The sequence below is a fragment of the Lonchura striata genome, chromosome 4 (genome assembly GCF_050655825.1).
Source record: "Lonchura striata isolate lonStrDom1 chromosome 4, ASM5065582v1, whole genome shotgun sequence".
NCBI lineage: Eukaryota > Metazoa > Chordata > Aves > Passeriformes > Estrildidae > Lonchura > Lonchura striata.
The window spans coordinates 15,934,585-15,959,555 of record NC_140706.1 but is presented as its reverse complement, the minus strand read 5'-3'; the positions used below and the strand labels follow the sequence as shown (position 1 = coordinate 15,959,555).

Genomic DNA, 24,971 nt, shown 5'->3' with positions numbered 1-24,971 from the left:
TGTTCCACAGCAGCATTTAACAAAAACCCCAAAACCCACCCTAAACCAAAACAAATCCCCACCCCGTGGGCTTGGATCCCCCAAATTGTCAAGAAGACATCACCTCACATTTTAAGTGTCAGGTCTGTTTGATGTTCGAACTGATTCTGGATATAATGTCCCTACTTGGAGTGTGGCCACCTCACACCAGGAAAGAGGGAACTATCAGGATGACAAAAACCATGTGAGATAAGGGCAGGTCCCCCTAAAAAACACACAAACACTAACTTACACCCACTAGTTTTCTGAAAAAAAGTTACAATATACACTTCTTGACATGTTTATAACTTACTACATAATTCTATGCTGAAGCCACGCTAATGCTAAGCGCTCAGCATCATTTCTGCCTCAGCACATACGAAAAGCAGTTTCGTTTTTCTAAGGAAAAAATGCCAAAATGGTGTTTCTATTAAAAACTTTGCAGAGCTCCCATTGACACCACCTACACTCAAAACTGAGGTACATGTATTCTCTCTCAATCAAAATTGTTTATTCTCTGTCATTGTTTATTCTCTCTCAATCAAAACTCACATCCAAATAAGGTATTTATTGTTTACAACAGTTATGCCTACTTTACATATAAAACAGGTGTCTCAATAGTTCCCATTATCATGTTTTGGTATTAAATATTTCAGTAGTTCCAACAGAACAATTTTTATTTTAAGCTGCATAATATGGTGTGGGATGAAAAATCTCAAAGTTGAGATATTCTTACCCAAGTAATAATTTATAAAATGCATTTTTAGTTAATTGCCATAGTGAAAATATGCTTGGGGCATTCATATATGAATGATACCTTTTAAGATTTTTTAAGGCAGAGTGGATGATTTCAGAATAAGTATTTTTATTTGGCATTGTGACTGTCTTGACTTAATCGAGCTGCAAACTCAACAAGTGTTCTTGTGGGCCGCCCTGCCATGCCCTTCCGGAGATACGGCACCTCATCTTTATTTGACATGACCCCAGCTATATCCAAATGAGCCCAGTGAGAGGCAGTCACAAATTCCTTCAGGAATGCAGCAGCTGTGCATGCTCCTCCAGCTCTGTGGGAAACAGAAAGATGTATTGTTCCCAAAGCAATTCCAACAGCACACATATTAAAAATAGGTTGAAAGAAAGTGGCACATGGAAGGTATTGGTTCATCTTACCTGCTGTACTTTCCAATGTTACTCACATCTGCAAGAGGACAGTCTGTGACTTGTTTTGTGTAATGCTCAAAAAGAGGCATCCTCCAGACTCTGTCCCCTGTCAAAATGCTGGCCTAAAAAAAAAACAATGATATTTTGGGAATTTTTTTCTCTAACTGCACTTGTAAGCCCTGTTTTCATGCATGGGTTTTGTTTATGTTTTAACAGTCTAAAAATCTTCAGCCCAAGATACTAGGTTTTTGGAAATACACTGCAAAACAAAACAGGTAATCCTGCTTTTTAGGTACTTTAGTGCTAGCCTATGTCAAAAAGCAATGTCAAAAGACCACATTTTTTATCTGTTTTTCCTTTTCCCTGACAACAGAAATCCTTCCCCTCAGAGGCTTTCTTGATCTATCACAATTCAGCCACTCACAAGATCTTTCTGAATTTCTGTATCCGTGTTATTAATTTTTTAACATGAACTAATTACTGCCAGTAGTCCAGAGTTTATGCATATGTAGTGAGTTATCAGAACACGCAGATCCTTGAGATGTTTGGTGTATGATATTACTTCTCACTGAAAAGCTAGTAATAAACAGTCAACATTATTTTCAAATAAATATAGTACTGACATAATTCCTCTAAAACTTCAAAACATAACATCTTTCAGATTTGCATAAAGACTTTTAGTAGTGTACTAACTTTTCAATAAGACATATCACTGAATTATTACTATTATGATTTAACAATAATGCAGGTGACCTACCTCATAGAGGTGAGTCCAAAGCCAAGATGAATTTGTGAACACTCCAGTTGCAGCAGATCCCAACGCAACATCCATGGCACCTAAAGAAACACACCTTCAAGTTTATATGACAAAGGCAAAGGCGGACCTGAGCTATTTCCTGCATTCTGACTCCCCACAGAACTTTCCATTTTTAATTCCCATTGTCAGTAACAGGTACTTATCAGACTGCAGAACTTGAAGACTTTAGTACACTGACATTTTTGAAAGTTTGACCATCTTTAGAACATTTATATATTCTAAGAAACACAAGAAATCATAAAAATTATATTCTGTTTTCCATGAAACTAAATTTTCTGATTTCAGATTGATGTTTCTTAGAAATAGTTCTGAGATAATATATTAAACAATAACAGTATCCTCTAAAAAACCTAGATATTATTATTTTCATGTAGAAAAAACAATTGAATAAGCTTTTATAGACCTCTATAATTTTTGAGCTGATACTTTCTCTTTTGTGAATTTTACTTATAGACTTTTGCACATCATGTGTAAATATACTTTATTAAGTATTTATTAAAATACTCCTTATCAAAATATTAAACCATGGGATTAGATATTTAGCTATTTGATGCATCAGAACTGCTTCTCTAATACCAACACTCAATCCTTAGTGAGATGAAAAAAAAAATAGTTTAGCAAAATATGTCAAAGACATTTCTATGGGAGCCCTCCTTCTTCCTGCTTGGTGCCCAAGGATCCCAGATAGGAATACTTTTTTACAAGCCAACAATCTTAAAATCAGTTTCCCTTCTGTCTATTGAAGTTTTCCCCAGCATTTCAACTAGTAAAATAGATGGAACATAATTTAAGGCATTAGCAGAGAATCTATATAAGCATAATTATTTTGCTTAGCATATTAATTAAGCAACAGAGTAGAGTCCTATCTGAATTACTCTTCTGTGTTTGCTTTTATTTCAGCTAGAGTCACCTCACCCATGACACCTTGTTAGTGAGCTCATGCATACAAAATTACAGGTTTTAAATTTAAATTTACAACTTCATTATTATACAACTGTAAAAATGAAACAATTAAAACACATTTCATAATGCCTAAAAGTATGTAAATTACACAAAAAATACTTCAGTCAAATGAATGATGATGACTCTCTTGCCATCATGGAGGCCTGAGCCAGTTGACAGAGTGGGAGAACTGGCACTGGCTGGGTCAGAGCTCAGGCACCCAGCAAGGCATTCAGGAACCTGTCTGGGCTCCAGATGGACTGAGCAGGACTCTTCCATGAACATGTCACCACCACTGCAGCACACAGGCCTGGGAGCCGAGAGGGTTCAGCTCAGAGAAGCACAGGGAAACACTGTGCAGAAACACTGAAGTCTGTCTAGGTTTTCCTGCTCTTGGCTCCAGCTGGGCTGAGCCAACCCAACTTCATCTCCACTGCTGAGCATGTACCCTACACGTCCCCTCCCCACTCCAGAGACACACAAGCTGTGCTCACTGCTGTCCTGAAACATGTAAAATAATTTCAGTTACCTTTGAATTAAGCACAACTAATCCACAGCCCAACTAATGAGTAACATAAAACTAACTTCAGAGTGAGTAGGGAAGGGACACTGCTTACCTGTTAATGTTGCAGCATTCACAATAGCCCTTGCATTAAAATTGTGGGCATAACAGAGAGCATCAGCAAGCAGCAGTCTTCCTTCTGCATCTGTATTATCTACCTTCAAAGGCAATATCAATAAAAAACAATAAAGTACTGTAAACATCTCTTTCACTGATGTATTTCTCACATATTATCTTAAATAGCTGTTGGATAGAGACCCTAGAAACTTCAGGTAATGAAAATTTACTCAAACTACACTGAAAAAAAGAAAGAAAAAATATAACATTGATATACAGTTATGTGTATAAAGTAAAAGCGTATCTTGTAGCTGAGATAAGTCATCCTTCAGCACCAAAACCTGGTCTGCATGCTGGGTCTCTGTACTGCTGGCTCCTCAGAAGAGCCTGGAGACTGGAGAGGCGTCTCAGGGGAGCACACAGGCTGCATCCTGTGCTTGGAGCTACCAGCACTTTCTTGCAGATTTCTGCTTCATGGGGGAATACATGCCCAGCCTTTTTCCCTCAAAGCAGAGGGTGACTGAACTCAGTTTTAAGAGATGAATGTCAAAGAAATGGAAGGTTTGGCAAGTCAAAAGTGGCAGAATCACAGAAATTCAGGCAAAAAGAAAGCCACCCACTTCTGCATTAAGTCAGTGATCTACAGCACAATGACTTTCAGGACATTTTAATCTATTAGATGCGTATGAAACCATTTGTAATAAATACGTATCTTGGGTACTGATTTGGCAAGCTCCTTTGAACCAACAGCCCCTGTGACACAGAGTTCTGATTGTACTGAGCATTTTGGCAGTGTAAAGACCATGGTTACATCAGCAGGAAACTGATGTCTTACTCCAGATAGCAAGGAATTCTCCTCAAGAGTCTGCTGGAAGCAATTGATGTTATTCATTTGGACTTAGAGCCTGTATTTATGAGCATTGTAACAACTTCTCATGCCAAACAAGCTTTTCCAGCTGCTCAATAAATGACCTTACTTTGCAGCTTTTCCAAGCAATTTATAAAACATGTCCCATCTCTACAATCTATATTTGAAAAAACCCTACAATAGCAATTTCTAATTAGTAACATGCTTCTTACAATTTTAAAAACAGTACATTTGCCCTGCTTATCCAGAAGGGTTTTTTCCAAATGTAGTCTGACTGCAGTCAAGTTGGTTGATTAAACCAGTTCACTAAAAGTACTCAAATTCCAAATTTCACATGCATACCTGTATTGTTTTTCCATTCTTGGCTCTAACTACATCCCCAGGCTTGTTTGCCTTACCACTGGGCATATTTTCACAGAGGGGTGCCAAACCTCAGAGACAAAGAGAAAAGTGAATTACTAGTTTTCTTCTCAGAAAAGCAGTAGAAAAAACCCACTTATATAAACTCCAAACACCTCCTTAAGAAAATAGTACAAGTCTAATTTTGAAATTAAACTCAAAATTTTCCCTGTTAATGAAAGACACATGGTCCAGTTTTCAATCAGGGAAACTCCTCTGCATGATGCACCACCTGGCTCTCTCACCTACACTACTTTATCACTAGGGTTTTCTTCTACATTTTTCCTACTTTTTTTTTTCTACATTTTTAGTGATATCAGAGAAGCAATAAATACTATTTCATGACTCCCATATATAATTATTCACATGTAAAGGAACTTCTTTCTTTCTTCTCAAATAACACACTGAGCCATTCAAGCTGTGCTCATTGTATAATGTCTAGAGTGGTCCAAGAGCTTGTCACATAACTCCAGCCATACCAAGAACAACTAGAAATGAGCAAAAAACAGGCTCAGCATCAAAACTTCAACTATGACTGGGATCATGGAATGAAAGGCACTCCACCACTCATAGAGAAACCATGCACCAGGCACAAGGTCCACAAGTGGAGCACCACTTTTCAGTGCATGATGTACAGACGGGCTCCACTGCCAGCGAGGATGTGCGTGGGTACCGCTGCCCTCTCCTGGTTGAAGCATAGAAGTGACTAAATACCAGTTAAAGTCGAGCTTCTCAAACTAAAACTTATTGCAGACCATGTTCAACGTCATTGCCACAGCGTCTGAATCAGGTGATTTAATTTTACCTCTGTCGAAAAAAAATCATTGCACATGCATAAAGGTATCAGCAGACTGGTTTGGTTTGTTTTAGTTTTCTGCTGAGATATTCACCTAAGGAAACTAGAGCTGATCTCCCTTCCTGTTTAGCTGTGGCATGCACTTATGACTTCTTTTCATTCTTGGCACTCCTGACTCCTTTTCATTCTAACCAATTATACAGAGATGCACATTCCTTCTTGTAATGAAGGATCGGGACTTTTCAAAGACGCTGGAAGTATCTTTACTGACAAACATTTCTCACTTAAGATGTAAAAATCATAACTTAAAAATCTTGATTTGGTGTTCTAATTATTTTTTCAAGTAAAGAACAGTAATTTTTTGATATGCAAAAATGGAAGAGAGATTGAGCAAGAGAATGAGAGAAGTAGGTGTGCAAAAGTGTGTGATGTTTGTACATGGCTTTTACCACTGCTAAGACTAGAAAAATACTCTCTTACAAAACCATGTAGAACTAAGATTTTTGGATTCTCCACACAAAACCACTTACCAATTATGTTAAAATACTTACCAATAATGTTCAAAGGTAGATTGAGAGCTGCTGCTGTCACAATGGCTGAACAGACAGTTGCTGCCCCTCCCATATCTGCTCTCATCGCATCCATACCCGACGAGGGCTTCAGTGAAATGCCACCGCTGGAACAAACAGCTCAAGTTCTATGTCACATACACTGATGATGTTCTGTCCATCAGTGTGTGTTAACACTAAATACCAGTAAATGCTAGACCTGGTGCTCCAAATACTTCTACAACCCTAGTAATTGCACTGGAAGCAAGTTATGTGGGTTTTAATTTCAGATAAAATATTACTTCCTCCTAATTAGGAGACCATAAAAAGTCAGGTAAACTGCAGTGGAGTAACTCATTGGTCTTCATAATAGCAGTGCACAAAACAAACAAAATAGTACATTTGGTAAAAATCAACATATGGATGGGGAACTGACTGATAAAATTGTTCAGTATGTGACACAGAAAGTAGTTATAAGGAACTGCTGCAAAGAATGAACTATTTTCTATTTCCTTAAGCATCATCTAGATGTCCAGTGACACACTGTAATTCTAAACATGCAAATTCTTCATCCACAGGTTTGTTCAGGAATAGAAAAAAAATAGCACCATCTTTATTTTATTTCCCTCTGAATTTCCTTCTTCCTCTTACTACTTGGACAGTAGTATTTCCTACTTTGGACAACTGATGTTGTCTTATTGCCAGAAAAAGCAGCACAACCTACTATATAATGCAAGTTCAGTGGAATGGTATTGGAAGATGTGCTGAGCAAAGAAAAAGCATCTCCCTGTCAAACACTAATAGCAGGAAAGCATTTTCTCCCTCTAGTAATTAAAATACTGGCATACAAGCATACATACCTGTCAAATGTAACTCCTTTTCCTACAAATACCAATGGGGAGTCATTTGTATTAGCACCCCCTAAATAGTGAATCTCCAGAAAGATGGGAGGTTCAGCTGAACCCTTAGCTACACTCAGGAATGCTCCCATCTCTTGTGTTGTTATCCAAGACTCTGGTCTGGAATAGAAACATACATAAGTTTTGTTTTTTTAATCCCAACTGGAAACTTTGACTAAGGTGATTTTTTTAAGAGATCATTATTCTTGACAGTTTGTACACAAACCATTTTATTTTAGTTAGATATTTTGGAAACTGCAGTTTAAATCCAACCACTACTACCTTTTTTGGTGTAGCAGAAAAATACTTCCTCAAAGTTGCTCTTTGATTTTTGTTTTGTCTTGTTTAAAAAAGCCAACAAAATAACAGCTCGGCTACAGTTTCTGCATCAGAAACACTGATCTTTCACTTGCCTGTGAAGCTGTAGATACTAAAGGTATGTGAAGTAACAATATTGTGGCAGGTTACATTTAGCTTTCTGCTAGCTAGATTTCCCCCAGACTTTTGCTTTCAACAAAATAGTCTCCAACACTTGCGCAACCAGTAAGCCCATTTCTACTATAGAGCAGAAAGTAGAAATTCAGGGGCAAAAAGCACCAGCTGTGCAAATTCACTTCCAAGGGCTTTTATGGCTCCATCTCACATTTTTAAAAACTATTAAAAAATCCCAACAGTAACTGCAATAAACAGAAGATGTTTTATTATCACATCAAAAAAAGCAAAGGTATGTAAAAAACCCACTTGGGAAGAAAACAAAAGGGACTTAATATTAGCCCTCTATTCACTGAGGCTTCTTTTCACAGTACATGTGCTAATTAAGCAATAATTGACTGCATGACTAATTGACAGTTGATGATTTTACTGCATCACAGTATCTTGCTTAGTCTGCAAATTAGCAGCTCACTTAATCCTTGACAACAGCCTGCAGTCTGGGCACCCCTCACATCTTTTCCCCAAACACTTCCTCTGCTTTTGTCATTTGAAGTAGCAAAGAGAAAATGAGATTTTAATAACTTCAGATTTGAATAACCTGGAAGGTATCTTATCTTACTGTTATGGTCCTTTCCCCTACAGAGGAATCATTTCCATGGAATTTACCTTATGTGGACCTTTACATTGCTGAAAGTTCTGAGCTTCTGTTCAATATGTTCAGCAAATTTGATTGGAGTTATATAATTAGCTGGAGCCTCCATAAGGTACCGAGCGAGGTTCTGCCCCTCAGCGTAGATAACACCCTTTTGCCAGGCTTGATTTTCAGCACTAAACAGCAGCACACAATAATCAGGATTATAGACATTTGCAAAAGTAAGAAATGCATTCACATAGTCTCTTTCTTAAAATGCAGTATCATTAATTTGGAGCAATTAAGAATATCACAGCTAATAAAGCACAAGGACTCTAGTCTAGTAATTTATCTCTGGTTCTAGTCAGTGCCAAATACTTCAGAGAAAGCTAGGAGAATCCAAGAGTAGACAGATGGAATATTATCTATCCAATTCATTAGGTCTTATCCTAATCCTCACTAATCAAAGATTGGCTTAAATCCTTAAACTCAAGGTTTAATACCCCTTCCAGAGTTTGTAATCACATTACTTTTAACAGCCTTGAAAGTTTTTATTTACCATATAAAATTTCCAATTCTGTTTTTCCTTTACTGAAATATGGTTATGTGATAAGAGTGGAACTTGGATCTCAATTTTCCAGTGCACTCAAGGCACTTCACTAAAAAATGACAGAGCAAACATTCAGAGAGCTGCCTGTGTAGGAAATGGGGATGTTTCTCTGGTTACTTTAACAGATGACCAGTACAAAACCTTTCATTTTACTGAGACAACTTACTTACTTTATAAGGTATCGCAAAGCAAGGCATTGAACAGGATTTTGCCTCTAAAAAGAGAAAGACAATGATAGAAGAATGCAGGAGGAATATAGAAATACTACCTGGATTTGGAAGGATGTAATTAAGAAGCCAAATGTCAGCTGACACTGAAACTGGCAAGAAGTGGGAAAGGTACTGACGACTTCAACAGGTACACCATCAGCAAAAGATAGGGCAAGAATAACACTGCTCACTGGCTAAATGGTGCAGGGAATCTACTGAACACTGAGAAGACTGAAGTTCTCAATGCTGGCTTTGCATAAACCTTAGTAACTATAAAGATCTTCCAGAGGCGCAAGGTCTTTGTGCTCAGCAACAGAGTTTAAGGAAGAGGGGCACTCCTCATGACAGGAAGAGAGACTTAGGACTTAGCTTAAGGATGATGGACATACACAAGTCCTGGGTAACAGGCAGCCACATCTGAAGGTTCTGAGGGAACTGGCTGGCATCACTGCAAGCCTAGGCTCTTTCAGTTTGAAAGGTGTAACCAAATGTGGTCCCTGATGACTGAAAAGGACAAATATGCATCTTTAAAAATGCCAAGGAGGATATAGGGAACAACAAGCCAGTTATTCTAGACTAATTCTTTAGAAGTTTGTAGAGAAAGTAATTTTGAAATCCATTTCTAGGTATATGAAGGACAAGATTATCACTAGGAACCAACATTTTAGATTTGCAGCAGCTTAATTTTTCCTGACCAACTTAACTGAATTCTGTGATGAGAGGGTTTGTCACAGAGGAACATAGTGGATATAATTGATCTTAAAGGTCCTTTCCAGCCTAAACAATTCTGTGGTTTTTCTTGACTTTAACTAGGTTTTCACACATAATCCCTGCAGACATATTGAAAAAACATGAATTGAAGCAGGAGTGTTTCTGAACACAGACACACCTCAGAGCTGCAAATTAAGACAGTAGCAGACAACAATCTCAAGATTCAACAAGGAAGAAATGCAATAGGACACAAAGAAAAAATTCACTATGAGTGAAGTTAAGCACCAGAACAGATGGTCGTTAGGCTGTGGAATTTTCAACTCAGGAGATATTAAAATGTGGACTAAATAAAGGTCAAGCTTTAATGTTGTATGTAATGTCCACACTATCTCTAATCCAAGTTGGAGCTGGACTGAATGACCTCCAGAAGTCTTTTCCAATCTAAATTATTATATTAAAAAATTACTTCCATAACTGGTCATAGGACCCTCTATGTTTTCAGGAAATGTTTATTTAATACGAATTTAATCAGTTTCTAAACTATGTGCCATGCTACAAAATAGGAAGAGTGTTTATTTTGCATATAATTTATCAAGACATGCTTAATCAAGCAGCTTCCACTTTATTTCACTAACTTCTTTGTAAGGAAGAACTTGCTCCTGCTTAAAGTACATACAGGAGATACCTCTTCCCTGCATGACAGAATATCCTATACCAAACATCCAAAGTCCACTCCAAGAATTGTTCTGAAACCAAAAGCCCTGGTTCTACTTTCTGGTCTCGGTAAGTGATGTCTGTTTAGAGAGCAGAAGAACTCAGCTTCTCTTCTTGCACTATTTCATTTTCTGTGAATAAAATATAAAAAATGAACTATGTAAAATATATCTATAGCACACTGGTCTGGTGTCAGTTAGCATTTCCTGATTCTCCAAAGGATTTATCTATTTATGGCATTTGAAATATTTATTCTCCACAATTCTGGCACACAATACCAACAGAAGTGCTAATATATCGTAACTACTCTTCAGGTAGCTTTCAGTTTTTATTTTTATCCTGGTCCTTCTTTTCTATGAAGCAGCATTTATTTACCTTTAACCTCTGAATATGGCATCAAAACACACAGAACAAACACTATAAATATATTTGAGATGTAAAATAATTCAGGAAATTCAAATGAGGAGATAAGAAGAGTACTGTTGCTAGTCCTAGTCCTTCAGTTTTGTTTCTTATGCACAAGCATACCATGCATACAGTTTTATGAATAAGCAAATAAACAGATTAATAAATAGGCAAGCTTTCCTTTGCCATCACCTTCCATGAAGCTGAGGAGAAACTACAGGCTTCTTTTTTTGCTTCAGCTCATTATATTCATGCAATCCAAGGACAGCACCTTCTGCAGCTGCTTGTGCATCTCCACAGGGGTCTACTTCCACACAAGGGATCTCCAGGTCCTGGATCTGCCTGCAGCCAACTGAAAAATACAGCACAGAACTGAAGGCAAACTATTGCACAGAACAGCAAAACAGCTGTCTGATCAATGGGACATTGCAAGGAAAAAAATAATTTTAACTCAAGATAGCTGAGTTTATAAGTAAGTCAATCAAACTGACAAACAGATCATGCAACAGAGGAATTAAAAATACTAATGACCATATACTGGCAAACTTTTACTAAAACTATCAGTTGATGAATTATAATTATTAAAATGTTTCACAAGAATAAAAAGGGAAAGATCACAGTTGTTCCGATTCCTTAAAGCTCATTCTATAGCAAAGCAAAGCTCTATCATTCTGGAGTGCTATGTATTATGACTATCTACGGGTATCAGAAATTTGTCATAATTTAGATTTTTGCCAAGAATATGACTGCTCTTTTCTTCCAGATGAGTTTATATACCCTTTTATAAACAATGTTTTCCATAAATTCTATTTTGTTCCCAAATAATTTAACAAAATTTTATGTCAGCTACAAAGTGAACATTAATTAACAATGTTAATGGCAGCTACAAGCTAGCACTTTGGACAAACAGCTGTCATCCAATCACAGACTAAAAAGTCTTCAGTGAGAACTCCTAATTCTTATTTTACACACTTAGATGCAGCAGTTATCCTTGTTTAAGACAAGCCCTCTCTGTTTTCAACAGATAACATGCTGAATCATAGAACCGATGCTATGAAAGATATTAATTTATAACACAAATATCTCAGTTATGAAGTCAGTGTGCATACTTAAATATATATATTTATAAAATAGATATATGTGTGTACTTAAGTACAGAGTGACCATAAAGCGAATTGGTGATGCTCCTCGGCTCCAAAATACCAATTAGACAAGTGCCTTTTCAATAACACACTGTTTAGGAAAGATATTTCATATAAATAACTGCAGTTACCTGTCTTTAGATTTGATTTACATTCTTGATAACTCCTTGCTCACTAAGGAAAAATTTACATGAGTATCAGTCACAAGTAAATGCATTTACCAAACCATGTAGTAAGTTGTGCATTTCAAAACAAAGACATACCTAGACTTGGTCTTCAAAAGTGGAACATGCTGCAATTGCTTTACAAACAAAATGCTTAAAAAAATTTAAAAATAGTTAACCTGCAACAGCTGTACGAATATTTTCTTTGCCTTCATTCCAGTTTTCTTGTTCATTTATTCCAGCATTCTTCTTACCCAAGCCAACTACCACCACACTTGGAAAGTCCTAGATGAAGCCAACACACAAATGGATTCACTTTCCTCATTATTACAGCCACAGCAGAGCTGTTATGGATTCACTCTCCTCATTGTTCAGCCACAGCAGAATTGTTAAAAAGACTTTACTTTTCAAATCAAACCAAGCAAAGCATTAAAATACTTGCAGTACTTTTTCTGTATCAGACACTTTCCATTAAGAGCACCTGCATGGTGCTGCTGTGCTGTGCTCCCAATCATCTGCCATAGACATGCAAGTTAGTTATTCTGTTGTCCAGTTAATAATAATGTGCAACACACATGGCAGACAGGACTTTATATTCAATACATGGTGAATCTGATACTACCAAGGGCAAGCCTAAGGGTCCTTGGAAAGCAGATCCAGCTTTCAAGCTGTAAGAAAGGACAGAACTTATCTGGAGAATCATAACCTTTTTCGGCACAGTACTATGTTCAAGAAAAAAAAGTCACTTCAAAAGCTCAATGTGTTAGCTCATCTCAGGAGCTCTGCTGGCAGGATTTGCCAGGTAGCAAGCCAAAGCTGCACACCGCTCCAGAGCTCAGGAAAACAATGTAGCACAGCAGACTACATGCTTGCCTTAGAAGCTGCATGCAAGTGGAAGGAAAGAAGTAGTGAGTACTAAAGGAGCTTTTTAAGAGTGAAGTCTAATTTGTATAAAACTCAAAGCTATATATGTGAACATATATAATGTTCCTGTAGCTCTTAAGAAGAAAATTAAGTTAATGTTAGGCTTTCCCATCTCTGTCAGTCTCTAACAATCAGCTTTCAAACTACTACACTTCAGTCTTTTCGTCCACAAAATGCTGAAACTTGCGTTAGCATTCCAGAAAATCCGTGATACCAGTTAACATTCTCCTGTCTTCTTTTGCAGAGATTTGCTACTCACTTCAGAGCCCATCCTGTATGCAGACCTGGGACAATGGGATCTTCAGTGCACTTAACTTCCATGAAATTTCTGAGAGCCTTTTTACCAATTCCAGTGTCACCTGCATGGGGTGTCCACACAGGAATTTATACATGGTAGGCAATTCTCACTACAAATGGATTTATTTCAGATTATTTAAATAGCCTTTATGTAAGATTCAGTTACTTAGATAGGAACACCTACTGTCACATGCCTGCCTAGGCCTTCCAGGTAGGCCTGCCTAGCTAGGACTCCAGAAAAGCACAAATCATTCCATATTGGTCAGCTTCACATACATGCATTAATTCTATCCCAGCTTCTCAAATGGCACCAAAAGCCTGACTTTGAGCAGATGAATCTTCATCTCACACCCTGGTGATCTATCATGCCTGTGCAGACAAAAGTCCTGCTTAAAGAAAAATCCCCTATCTTGTTTTCAGAGGTTTCAAGCATCTGACTTAAAACCTCTGACAAAAGCCTATGAAGGGACTAACTTTTCTTAGAACTGTCAGGTCTGGAAGGTCTTTGCACCTATCAATAACTAACTCCTCACAGACTCACCGCTCCTGGACACAGGAGGCACAGAAGTCAGATCCAAAACTGCCATGCTTTAGCTCATTCAGGAAGCAGCTATTCAGAGAATAGCACCTTTGGAGCAGACTCGTTCACATCCTCTCCATTTGCAGCACGGTGGAGGGAGTACAGGATTGTGCAAAAGGCTGGGCAAACATGGGCAGTGCAGAACAGGAGTTGAAGCAGTCAAGAAGAGGGAAGAAGAGCTGGCCATTTAGATAAGCACAGCAGCAAACTCAGCATAAAATTAAACATAAGGACAAACTTCACACATCAGTCAACTAGCATAAAACCCACAAAATTCATACCTGATGCAAACCATGAAATATGCGTGTTTTGCCTTTCTTCAAAGGTGGCCCACATCTAGGACACAAAAAGATTTTTTCAATACAGAAGGCCTTACTTGTGATAAATATTACAGTACTACATTTATTCCACGGTTACACAGTGTGCCACACATGCACTTGCTTAGCCCTGTGCTGATGCAGAGCAGAGGATAGCTCCCATGAAAGTTTTGCATGTTTGCTCAGTGATTGGTTTTATCATGGGAGTTCCCCTCCAAACTGTCAAAGCAAATTCCAGTCTGAAAATGATATGGCCACAGTAATAATAATTTAAAAATTTATCATTCCTACTGGTATTTGTAGGTACTTTAGTCCATTTCAGAAGCTTATCACACACTTACAGGGACAGAAGTGCTCTCAGCTTTCCAGACACAAGCCTATCAAAAGCATCTCCGGCACTAGTGAACTGGGCAGCACCATCATCCTTTTCACTAGAGTAGACTCCCAGAACAAGACCCTAAAAAAGAACACGCATCAATGTAAACAACACGAAATTTAGAGACCCATCAGAGTCAGTGAGCATAGTGTTCAAACTATGGCTAAAACTGTATTTATCTCAGTTTTTGAATTTATCTAACGTGATGCACAGAGTAACACTTCTGTAAACCAGGATCAACTACTACAACTACTTTAAAGTGTGGAAAAGAAGTCAGATACAACATAAGTGAATTTAGAATAATTTTGCCGACCACATAAAGACAAAAACTCTTTCAATCAGTAATTTTAAGTACAAAAAACTTCTCCCCGCCAGCGCAGACCTCCAGTCCGGCACAGCCAAGAGAAGCGGAGGGAGCAGCCGCCCTCCTGACTCAGCTCCGCGGGGCACAGGAGGGCTGAGCCGGGAGCCGAGCGCGGCACGGGACACGCAGCCCGGCCCGGCCCGCTCACCTTGCCGGCCGCGCCGCGGCTGTAGCCCCGCGCCGAGGGGCGCTGCGCCGAGCAGCCGCAGGCCCGCGGCGCGTCCCGCGCCAGGCGGCGCGCAGCCCCGCTCCGCACGCAGGGCAGCAGCATGGCACCGAGCGCGGCACCGAGCGCGGCACCGAGCACGGCGCGGAAAGCAAGGGAAGGGAAGGGAAGGGAAGGGAGCAGCGCGGCCCGGCCCGGCGCGCACAGCGCCTCATCAGCCCGCGCCGCGAGGGGCGGTGCGCGGCGGCCGCGGGAGGGCGGAGGGAGAGCGGCGGCGCTCCCGGGCGGCGTCCCGGCGGACGGGGCTGCGCCTTCCCGCTGGTCCGGCACGATTCGTGTGAGCGGGCGGCGCGGCTTCGCAGGGGATGTTTACCCACTCCTGGCATGTTCTAGATCGGTGGTCGTGCTTCTCTCGGGGGTTTATCACAGACTTAGGTAGCCCCAGTCTGCATACTGAATGCTTTATTTGCATGTTGAAGATTAAAATGACAATTATTTAGGAAAAATAAAACTTTATTGCAAACGCACGTTCTTTTCTATGAGAAAGCTGTAACAATTTCAGACTGAAATTACAAAAAGAAATAAAAATGTAGCAAATAAAAAAAAAAACAACACAAAACAACCCAATGAGAATGACTTGTTACATTCTGTCAGGAAAATTCAGAACAGAATACACGGTCATCACTGTAATAGCCGAAGTAGATTTATGCTCAGCAAAAGCACTGCATGGAAAAGGACTAGTTGGAGTTTGCTGACAATTACTGTATTGTCTGTCTGAAGTCTGATGAGTATTGAACATGCACTGGATTTTAATTTCAGGTGATCCAGACATTTTTTGTTTCTTTCCCTGACCCTGAAGTGTGAAGCATAGATTTTAAGTAATTAATTTTAATATAGAATTAATTATTACAATCAATTTAATACAGAATGAATACAGTGAGAATAAGACATTTTATGACAATATGTATAACAATCTTTGCATTTCCATATATCTTTAAGTGGAGTTACACTTTTAGATGAGCAGAACATGATGTAGAAGGAGTTGGGCCTGTTCTCTAGGAGTCCATTGCACTTCCTGTCTCACAGCTTTTTCCATGAAGTGGTACAAGGACAAATAACATGTTTTATTAAGGACAGCAGCACTCAAAACAATGACTGAGGGAAATTGCATCCATTTTGATTTATCTTGTAAAAATACATTTTTTAACATTAAACCATAATATTATTGAAAGAATCAAAGTGGTAATTAATTTTTAGTTTCATTTATTTTGGCAAGGCTCTTTCACAATGAACAGTTTTTTAGTTCTAAGAACTCCATAGCTCCATAGCTTCTCCACATTCATGTTGCTTCTATATATTATTCTGCACCTACAAATTAAGTGGGTATTTTTGGGATATATGAAGTTGTCTTTAATTTTATGGAAAGATGGGATTGGGCCCATAATATCTTCGAAGTTCTGGATAGATATTACTTATAATATTCTCATCTGGCATTTCAAGTCTTCCAAGTAAGAAGTGCCCCCAGAGAAGCTCAGCATTTCTATATGTTGAGCGTGCATATAATCATATACACTATGTGAAGCATAATAAAAATGTGTAAATAAGGTAGACCACATATATCAAGTGGCACATTTTTGAAATTAGTTTATGCGGTACAAGGGAAAGCTGAACACGTCTAAGTGATAAAGTAGCTATTGTTTACCCCAGGGTGGGCTTTGTAATTGTACATTTCAAATAAGTATGCCTGCATTTAACCTTTTTTTCTCCAGACAAAATTTCTGAGGGCATGCATTGACCTATCAGTGTATCTTAGCAGTGCTTAAATGCAGACAACCTGTGCAGCTGAAAGTTTAATTTAGCCTTACATTTATCTAATGAAGTTTAGTTCATGCATGGTGATACTGCTGTTCACTCTGAACTGAAAATAATATTTTCTCACAGCTCACAACACAGTCATTGGGTGATAATATTATTTGGTCATTCAACTTGTGCAGCTATAGCATCCCACAATGATACTTCATAGGTATGCTGTAAGAGAAATCTTCTCTTGGACCTTTACTGCAGAGTATGCTCTATTCTTGAATTGATTCAAACCAAGAAATTACAATGCTTATCAGCCCAGTTATCCCCCTTAACTTCATGTATACAGTGCATTCTACAGGCTCTTTCAGAGCTACTGTGACCTACCTAGGAATCCACTCCAACAAATCTTTAATATTGTTCTTAATCTAATGTTCTTACCTAAATAGTCCCATTAATTCTTATCCAGTGACATTTTTGGAGGGGTTCAAAATTTGGGGGCCATCAAGCAGTTCATTATCAGTATAAAAATGTGTTGCAACACATGCATATTAATACTACGGAAAAAAATTTTCACAGCAATCACTCAATATGGAGGATTTAAGAATTTGCATCCTTCTCACCTCCTGAAGAGAATTATATTTAGTAAAAGCTGAGTTACATGCCACAATATAATTCTTTCTGTGCAGTAACTCTGTCTAAACTATGCATGTTCATAGAACAATTACAAATTACAAGCATTACATTTTCTACTTGTGTAATTATGCTGCACTTCAAGTTTTTCTATCTCAAGGCCACTCAGAATTTTCTGGGAGGGGAAGGTGGTGGTACCACAGAGGGCCCTGTGGACAGTTTTCAGGACAGGTCTGTGTTGCTACCATCTAAGACACCTTCGTAGCCTGGGTTTGTTTGCTGCCTATCCATGTACAGCCTATTGCACCATCTTTCTGGAGAATATCCATGTATTGCACCATCTTTCTGGAGTTGTGGCCCAGGGTACAGTCTGAGTGAAAGCACCAGTACATTTAGAAGAACAGTGAAGCAAGAGGGTGGTATAAAATAGGAACTTTTTCTGCTTTATCCAGTCTCCTTTATGCTAAAATTGCAATAGTTCTGTAGACTCATTATCATTTTCCATCTATCTCTTAAATTTTAAAAAATAATTTTAGTGCTCATGAAAAAAAAAAAAGTGGCTCATGGTATCTTGAAGGAGAAAGGTTAGTAGGGCCTATAGCAGAGGCACTCTCACAAATTTCTGTTTCGCTCATCATCCTGCTAACCTTGTAGAGCCAAACCCAGAGATAGGTACAGAAAATGTACCCATTCTTAATGGTATATTCCATATCCTTTTCTCAAAAACATTCACTCCTCAGGACCCATGAACTTGTCAAATCCTTGTTAAAATTATAGTACTTCCTAAGAAAGTAATTTTTCCATCTATTTAACCAGTTCTATTAATTTCAATACTGTTTCATCATATATCACTTTTACTTGATTTCAGATAGACTTAACAATTAACACGGTTATGAAGAAAATTAACCTGTCAGATTAATATTTTCCAGGTTATCTAAAAGCACTATGACCCTTAATCTGTTTACTTCCAGAAGCTGCCATAAAACATTCATCTAGCAACTAATAATTTTTTCTTCTTAGACTAATAGCATTCCATATACTTTACATTTTTCACTTCTTTGTCTTGTGGTATTGGATAATTTCTGTTTTAAAAACATTTCACTCATATGCACTTAGCCTTTGATGCCCCTTAACTTTAGCCTCAGATGATGAAGTTCTCCTTTTCAATGCTGCATAACATCATCAAACATATATCTCCTTTTTAATATGCTCTAGATAATTCTGTGAAAGTAAATGCTAAATATACATTCTTTCTGTTTTGAAATAACCTTACAGCTTCGAAGATTTGTGATAAACGTGTTGTCTTTCTAAATAAAGAAAACATTTGGTTTGATGAAATATTTTACCTTTCTAAAATACCCCAAAGTGCCAATTTTCTAAAAACTGAAACAGCATATACTCACTGCAGATATCAGTTTGTTTTGAGAATAATGATTTTATAGCATTTGGGTTTCTTATTTTTTTCACAGATATGTTAGTTACTGGTATTGTATGTTTACTCATGTTTACTCAGGTTTGTACATAAATCATGTATCCAAAACAAAGGCTGAAGAGCCAAGAAGCTGTTCCTGTCACAACAATTCACTTGACCAAAATAGTTTTGTGTAGATTTGTTAGTACATGATATCTTCTGCTGTAACATTCACTTCTTCAGTTTTAGTCTTAATTTTAGGGAAATGAATCCCACTAATGGCTATTAGCAGCAAATTCACTGCATGTGCTGTGGCACTTGCCACACAAATCCAAAAACAGTCTTCAAAGCGTTCTTCTAAGATAACAAACCGAAAGACATTTTCCCGAAAATTGGCAATTCTTTCTGTGAGGTGATGAAGTTTCACAGCAGCCATGAAGCTGGTGACTGCAAGTACTACAAATCCACCTGCAACAAAATTAAATAAGTATTCACCTTATCAAATCAAAACAAGACAGACATTTTGATTGTGCTTCAAAATCTTACGGAATACATCACTGAGCAATATAGAGAGTAGGTATAGACACAGGCATGGCTTAAACACCTTCAAAATGCTTAGGCTTTATTGTATGGGCAAGCATACTTTTGTCAATGACATAAAGCCTCAAGGCTGGCATCGTAGCTCCTGTTGAATGTTAACTAGACACGGTAAGCCAAGATACCACCTGGAAGTTCTGTTTCAATAGGTGTGAATTCACTGCCAACTTCATTGTATCCACAAGTATTTAAATCAAGGACGTATTTAGTAAGGCAAAAGAAGGAACTTGTATAATTTTCTATGAATGTGACTAGAGATAAACACTGGAAAATTACCTGCAAGGAAGTTCCAAAGGCATGCTCCTGCTGGACCGTTAATAGCCCGGTAAGGAACTTTTATTGCGTTAAGAATGCAGAATCCAAAACTGACCAGAGAAAAGAAAATGGCCACACAGAGGAACATTATGATCATCACATGCAGGCCTGTATTCAACTTTTTCACCATGTGTGGGAAAACTGTCAAGAAAAAAATAAATCATCTATTCAGTGTATTGGTTTTCTTGATGACGGTAAACATCACACTGCACTGATGTTTAAAATTCAACTCATATTTAAGGAAGATTGGGTTTTTTTTTATGGAGATGTGGAATTCAGCTAGTTGCACACATCTCAGTTCTTGATGCTTTATTTTTCAGTGCATCATACTAGGGATATTCTGTTACAGGAATAATCCTCTACACAGGATCTGTGAATAAGGATTCAGGCTGAATTCTTGTTTATTTATCTAGCAGTGTTAATGTTTTTATCTCTAATGCTGTATTGTCTGCTGCATACTTTCCTGTCTCTTTTTGTCCTCTGTTCTCAGTACCAAACTCCTGTTTTTGAGCTTCTTGTTCCTGTCTCATGCTTTTAATCTCATCCATTCGAAGTCTGATAGTCTCCGTTTCTTTGTTCCCTTGCTGCCTAAAATAGTAGCACTTTTTTCTGTGTTTGTTTTCTCATGTGATTCTTCTTTTTTTTTAATAATCCTCTCTTTACTGCTGGCTCCAGTGAGACCTGCCCTATTTTCATACATCCAGGTTTGCCTTTTAGGATTCCTGTCTTGGTTTCTCATCTGGTGTTTATGGCCCCTTTATGCTTTTCTGGGCATCTGGCAGTGTTTTAGCCACAGATGAAGCTTGTAAAGTATTGCAGTCAGGTGGGCTTTAGGTGAAGTGCTCCCATGGTTTGCTGTAGGCACAATCTCTCCTTCAGCAGCCTGCTGCTCACTTGTCTCTTGAGAACAGTAATTTTCTTGGTTCTGTCTTCACAGACACAGTTCCTTTGTTGAAGGGACAGATTGCCCAACAGCAGGAAATGTACACCTGAGTGTTTAGTTTATCCTGCAGCCCTCTAGTAACAGAGTCAGAAGAAATGTGAGTAGGGAATTGTAGGTGATGTTGACTGACAGGAAAAAGAGAAGCTGATTGAGAGGAATCCTAAAATACAAGGTGATCAAGAGGAAACCTTCAGCTAGAATAGCACTGCACACTCATACATGTTTTGAAGAACTCACTGCCTAATCACTAACAAGTTACTACAAAGAAGGTATACTATGTTACAAACAAACAAATAAATTCCTACCTGTGCTGCATAACTGACAAAAAACCCCAAAGTCCAAACAAGCCACCTAAAAAGTAGGCAGCAATAGCTGGTAAATGTCACCATGAACTTCAGGCATATAATTTGATCATGACATGACAAAATTATAGTAGATCCTGTAGAAAAAAATCATACTGTACAAATCCCATAAAAAAATTATGTGATTCAAAAGATCTACCCTTTCAGTAGCTCATTCTGGGGTTGTAGTTGGGCCTGGTGCACAGAAGAGCTGCAGAAGACTGACAAGAAAAGAGGGTAGTCAATGAGGACCAGAAGCATATATGAGAAATGGGAATCCAAAAACTAGGTTGCTTTCTGACTGGAAAATAACTGGCAGTATAACAACAAAGGACATGGAATTAAGCCTCCTTATAAACCATCAGAGATTTTAGGGTAGTTGTAAGGACTATTTGGTCTTTTTTCTGAGTCTCACAGCCAAGTCCCAAGGACCTGCCCAGTGCGTTTGGCTTAGTACACAGAAATAAGAATCTATGAGAAGGACATGCCATGGAGTCTCCTGACACAATCCAGCAGTGTTTGCTATGCACAGGCAAAAAGCATGGCTTCCCCAGCTTCTTCTCAGGGCTTGACTCAATTGTCAAAACAGAAGCATCTTATGCCAGCTTAGCTGCCTTAGGACCATCATAACAACCGTGTGGGTCTAATGTACATGCTGCACTTAGATGGGACACTTCAGAAGCTGCAGCTGGAGGCTAGATGATTCATCTTGAGGAGTACAAAACAGCAGTAGGCACCTGTTGTGGCAACAGAGTCACTGTCCTAGCTAAAAGAGAGTGTGCCAGCCATGTCTACTCTGGTGAATGTTAACAGAGTGAAAGGGGATGTACCAATAACAGTACATTGTTGCAATTTGGAATGCTGAAGTGTCAGAGGTACTGCAATACTGCACCATATGATGTGTTAGCTTTGTGACGATCTATGGTGCCAGTGAAGTCCATTTATATTATCACATTCTCCATGAAAAATCTCACAGTTCTTGCACCCCAGTAAGTTCAGAATGCTTGCAGATTAAAGGGGACATTCAAACAAACAAAAAAGTCAAGTCAAACCTAGAACCTCCAGTCCTGCTCATCATTATGCAAAAGTATTGGCATTGTGTATTGTTGTTTGAAACCAGTATGTTTGAAACCAGTGAAAATACCAAACTCAGTAGAGTTATTAAAACATTTAAAAAGGAAAAATCTTTGGAACACATTGACCAAAATGCATATTTGTGCCTACTGCACTTAATGCTTTACGGTTCTAATAGAGAATTATAATTAGCTTCAGTGAGAGCTCTGTTTGTCTAAGGAGTGCTGGCTCATGTCCTCCAATTGCATACTGATGTACTTCAGAATGACTGTGGAACATTATGCCTTCCTCTCAGGTTGCACAGTAAAAAATCAGAAAGTTCATTAAATAGTCCAGAAAGTTGTACAGAGTTTTAAAGGAGATTGGCCATTTTTTTCTCATTCTCTCTCCCAGGATGGGGTGAAAGAATTGGGACCAATTGAGCATGACTGCTATGTCCATGTCATGAAGTTGCAGTTGCAGTAAGAGCTTAGCAATAATTTGGTTACTGTAAAAGTGACCAGTCCAAATTCATCCAGTTTAACAACTGGTCATGCTGGTCTAAGTTGAGGTTCGTTCTTTTCTACATTCCCTCTGAAGTCCCACAGTCACACCTGCCTTCAAATGTTTATAGAAGTGCTTGTGCAGTTGTGTAGTCAGACATGATCCTATGGGAAAATGAGTATTTATTTTTGTAGGCTAAATTTCTGGCCAGTTTAACTTCTGAAATAGCTCGGCTCAACTACCAGAGCCATTGCAAAGGATGGGACAGGACAGCATTGCTGTAGGCCAGGGAGAGGGTGAGACTGCAACGGTGTCAAGTCATATTGGTTTAAGTTTCAGTAAATCTGTCCACTGAATTTAAAATCTTCAATTAAAATTACAATTTTCACTACAGAACAGGATGAGTGAAATTTGGAAATCATCCAGAATACAGCTCAGTGCTTTCAAGACCTCTAGGAAATCTTTTATGTTAAAAGGAATAAGTTTAAACAGTTTCTATATTTGTTAAAAGTTCAGCAATTTTTTGTCTCCCAACTTAATAGAAAAGAAGGTAAGAATTTCTTCAACATGTTAATAAAGTTAGCGATATGTGCTATGGTAGACATTTGCATTATGACAGCCAGAGAAATACATACATGTGTCCAGCTAAATAAATCTCTGCTTCTTAAAGGGAAAAAAAACCTCAGAAGAGTTCAACAGAGAAGGCAAGGACAGAGGGGTGGCAGAGCAAAACTCGGTATAGGAAAATGTCAGTCAAGGGGAAAGTAAGATTTACAGGGTCATCTCCAAATGAATTTCACCCCCTTCACAAGACTAAAAGGAAGCTCTCCATCTAGCCCTAGGGATTTTTTCCCCAGCTTGATTCCAGGATTACAGAGCATAACTGTAGCAAAAAACATTAATGAAATTATATAAATTTTATATTCACACTCAAAACATCAAACCATAAAGACTGCACATCTATTTAATAATAATTTGCATTCTGCAAGTTCTGTAAACAAAAATAATAAAGTGATAAATTTTGAACTAGACGTTAGACTAAATATTCAACCAAATTTGTACTTACTTGTGAATTTGGAACGCCGCCCGCCCAAACCACACTGGCGAATTTTGCCACCCCGAAAGAGTCCGTAGTAAATTTCTCCAATGAACTTGACCAGCTCTGGATCTGTGGCATTAACCAAATCAGCCCCTGTTTTGCAAAGGATCTTTCCAGTCATCCACTTTGGGATCCCCATTGCAACAACAATCAAGATAAAAGACACAAAACTTATTAGAGAAGCCAAAGCAAATAATGTCTTTTTAAAGCAGCCAGGCATCCTAGTGCTTTCAAGGGATCATCTCCAAGCCCTCTCTGCAGCAGTCAGACGTACTTCCATTTTTCATCGTGCTCCAAAATCCACAGCCAAATACCAGGCATTTCAAAATACTTCTCTTTGTATTTTGAAGGTCCAGCAATTCATCGCTATGGTTAAAAAAAAGGCAAAAAATACATTTTGCTGCAACAACATCCTGAAATGGTTGCAAGCAACGGCTTTGTTACATTGTAGCGCGGTGATGCTTCTTTGTAGCAAGTAATCCTATCTCTATGACCTGTCTAATATTTCCTCAGGGGTTTAATTGTCCTGCTCAAATGACATCAAGTTTCTTACTGCAACCTCATGTGAAGAAAATTTGGAGAAGAATCCAATTTCTTGGGTTATTTTAAAAATTGGGTAAATATCTGTGTGCAAGGGACAAAGCATTAAAATAGCATAATTTGGCTGAAGGATTCTGCTGTCGCCTGAGCCGTGCTGCGTTTCCTGGCGCTTGCTCCCACCCAGCCTCTAAATGTCACTGCAGGCAGAGTGATCTGAGGGACACAAAGGATGGGTCTGGAATCTTCTGAACTGAGCGGGCGAAGCCCCCGGCAGCCGGGGTGGCCTGGCCAGGCGCGCCGCAGACCGGGCCACTCATGAGGTGTAACTCAAGCGACAGGTGCGATCTATGAGCGTAAAGAAACCCCGCCGTAATTGTCCGCACTTCTACGGTTACTGCTACCCGAGCCCTGGCAGGACCTCCAGAACCACTAACAAATTAATTAATTAACTAGCTTACAGCAGCAGGAGCCCTGGGGACTAGTAACAAGGCCCCTGCGGTGGCCGGGCACTGGGATTTCTCCCCCCTCGCCTCCCCCCGCTCCGCACGGTGTAGGCAGCACGGTGTGGGCAGCGCAGTCCCGCACCGCGCCCCGCACCGCCCCCGGCCGGGCGCGGCCGCCGCTCG

At 38.9% G+C, this 24,971-nt stretch overlaps 2 protein-coding genes across 2 annotated transcripts; both read right to left on the bottom strand.

Moving 5' to 3' along the window:
- Positions 1 to 507: 507 nt before the first annotated feature.
- Positions 508 to 15,325, bottom strand: LAP3 (leucine aminopeptidase 3). The gene is made up of 13 exons (XM_021554396.4): positions 15,092 to 15,325; positions 14,545 to 14,660; positions 14,168 to 14,222; positions 12,265 to 12,370; positions 10,972 to 11,131; positions 8,166 to 8,327; positions 7,029 to 7,187; positions 6,172 to 6,296; positions 4,768 to 4,856; positions 3,556 to 3,658; positions 1,937 to 2,016; positions 1,189 to 1,301; positions 508 to 1,082 (listed from the first exon to the last, which is right to left on the bottom strand). Exons 1-13 carry the CDS (start codon positions 15,212 to 15,214, stop codon positions 884 to 886), a joined length of 1,590 nt encoding a protein of 529 aa, XP_021410071.1. The 5' UTR covers positions 15,215 to 15,325; the 3' UTR covers positions 508 to 883.
- A 687-nt stretch (positions 15,326 to 16,012) lies between these two features.
- Positions 16,013 to 24,923, bottom strand: CLRN2 (clarin 2). Its single transcript, XM_021554332.4, has 3 exons — positions 23,773 to 24,923; positions 19,827 to 20,006; positions 16,013 to 19,421 (listed from the first exon to the last, which is right to left on the bottom strand). The coding sequence occupies exons 1-3, from the start codon at positions 24,023 to 24,025 to the stop codon at positions 19,156 to 19,158; spliced, it is 699 nt and encodes a 232-aa protein (XP_021410007.1). The 5' UTR covers positions 24,026 to 24,923; the 3' UTR covers positions 16,013 to 19,155.
- Between the last annotated feature and the right edge of the window lie 48 nt (positions 24,924 to 24,971).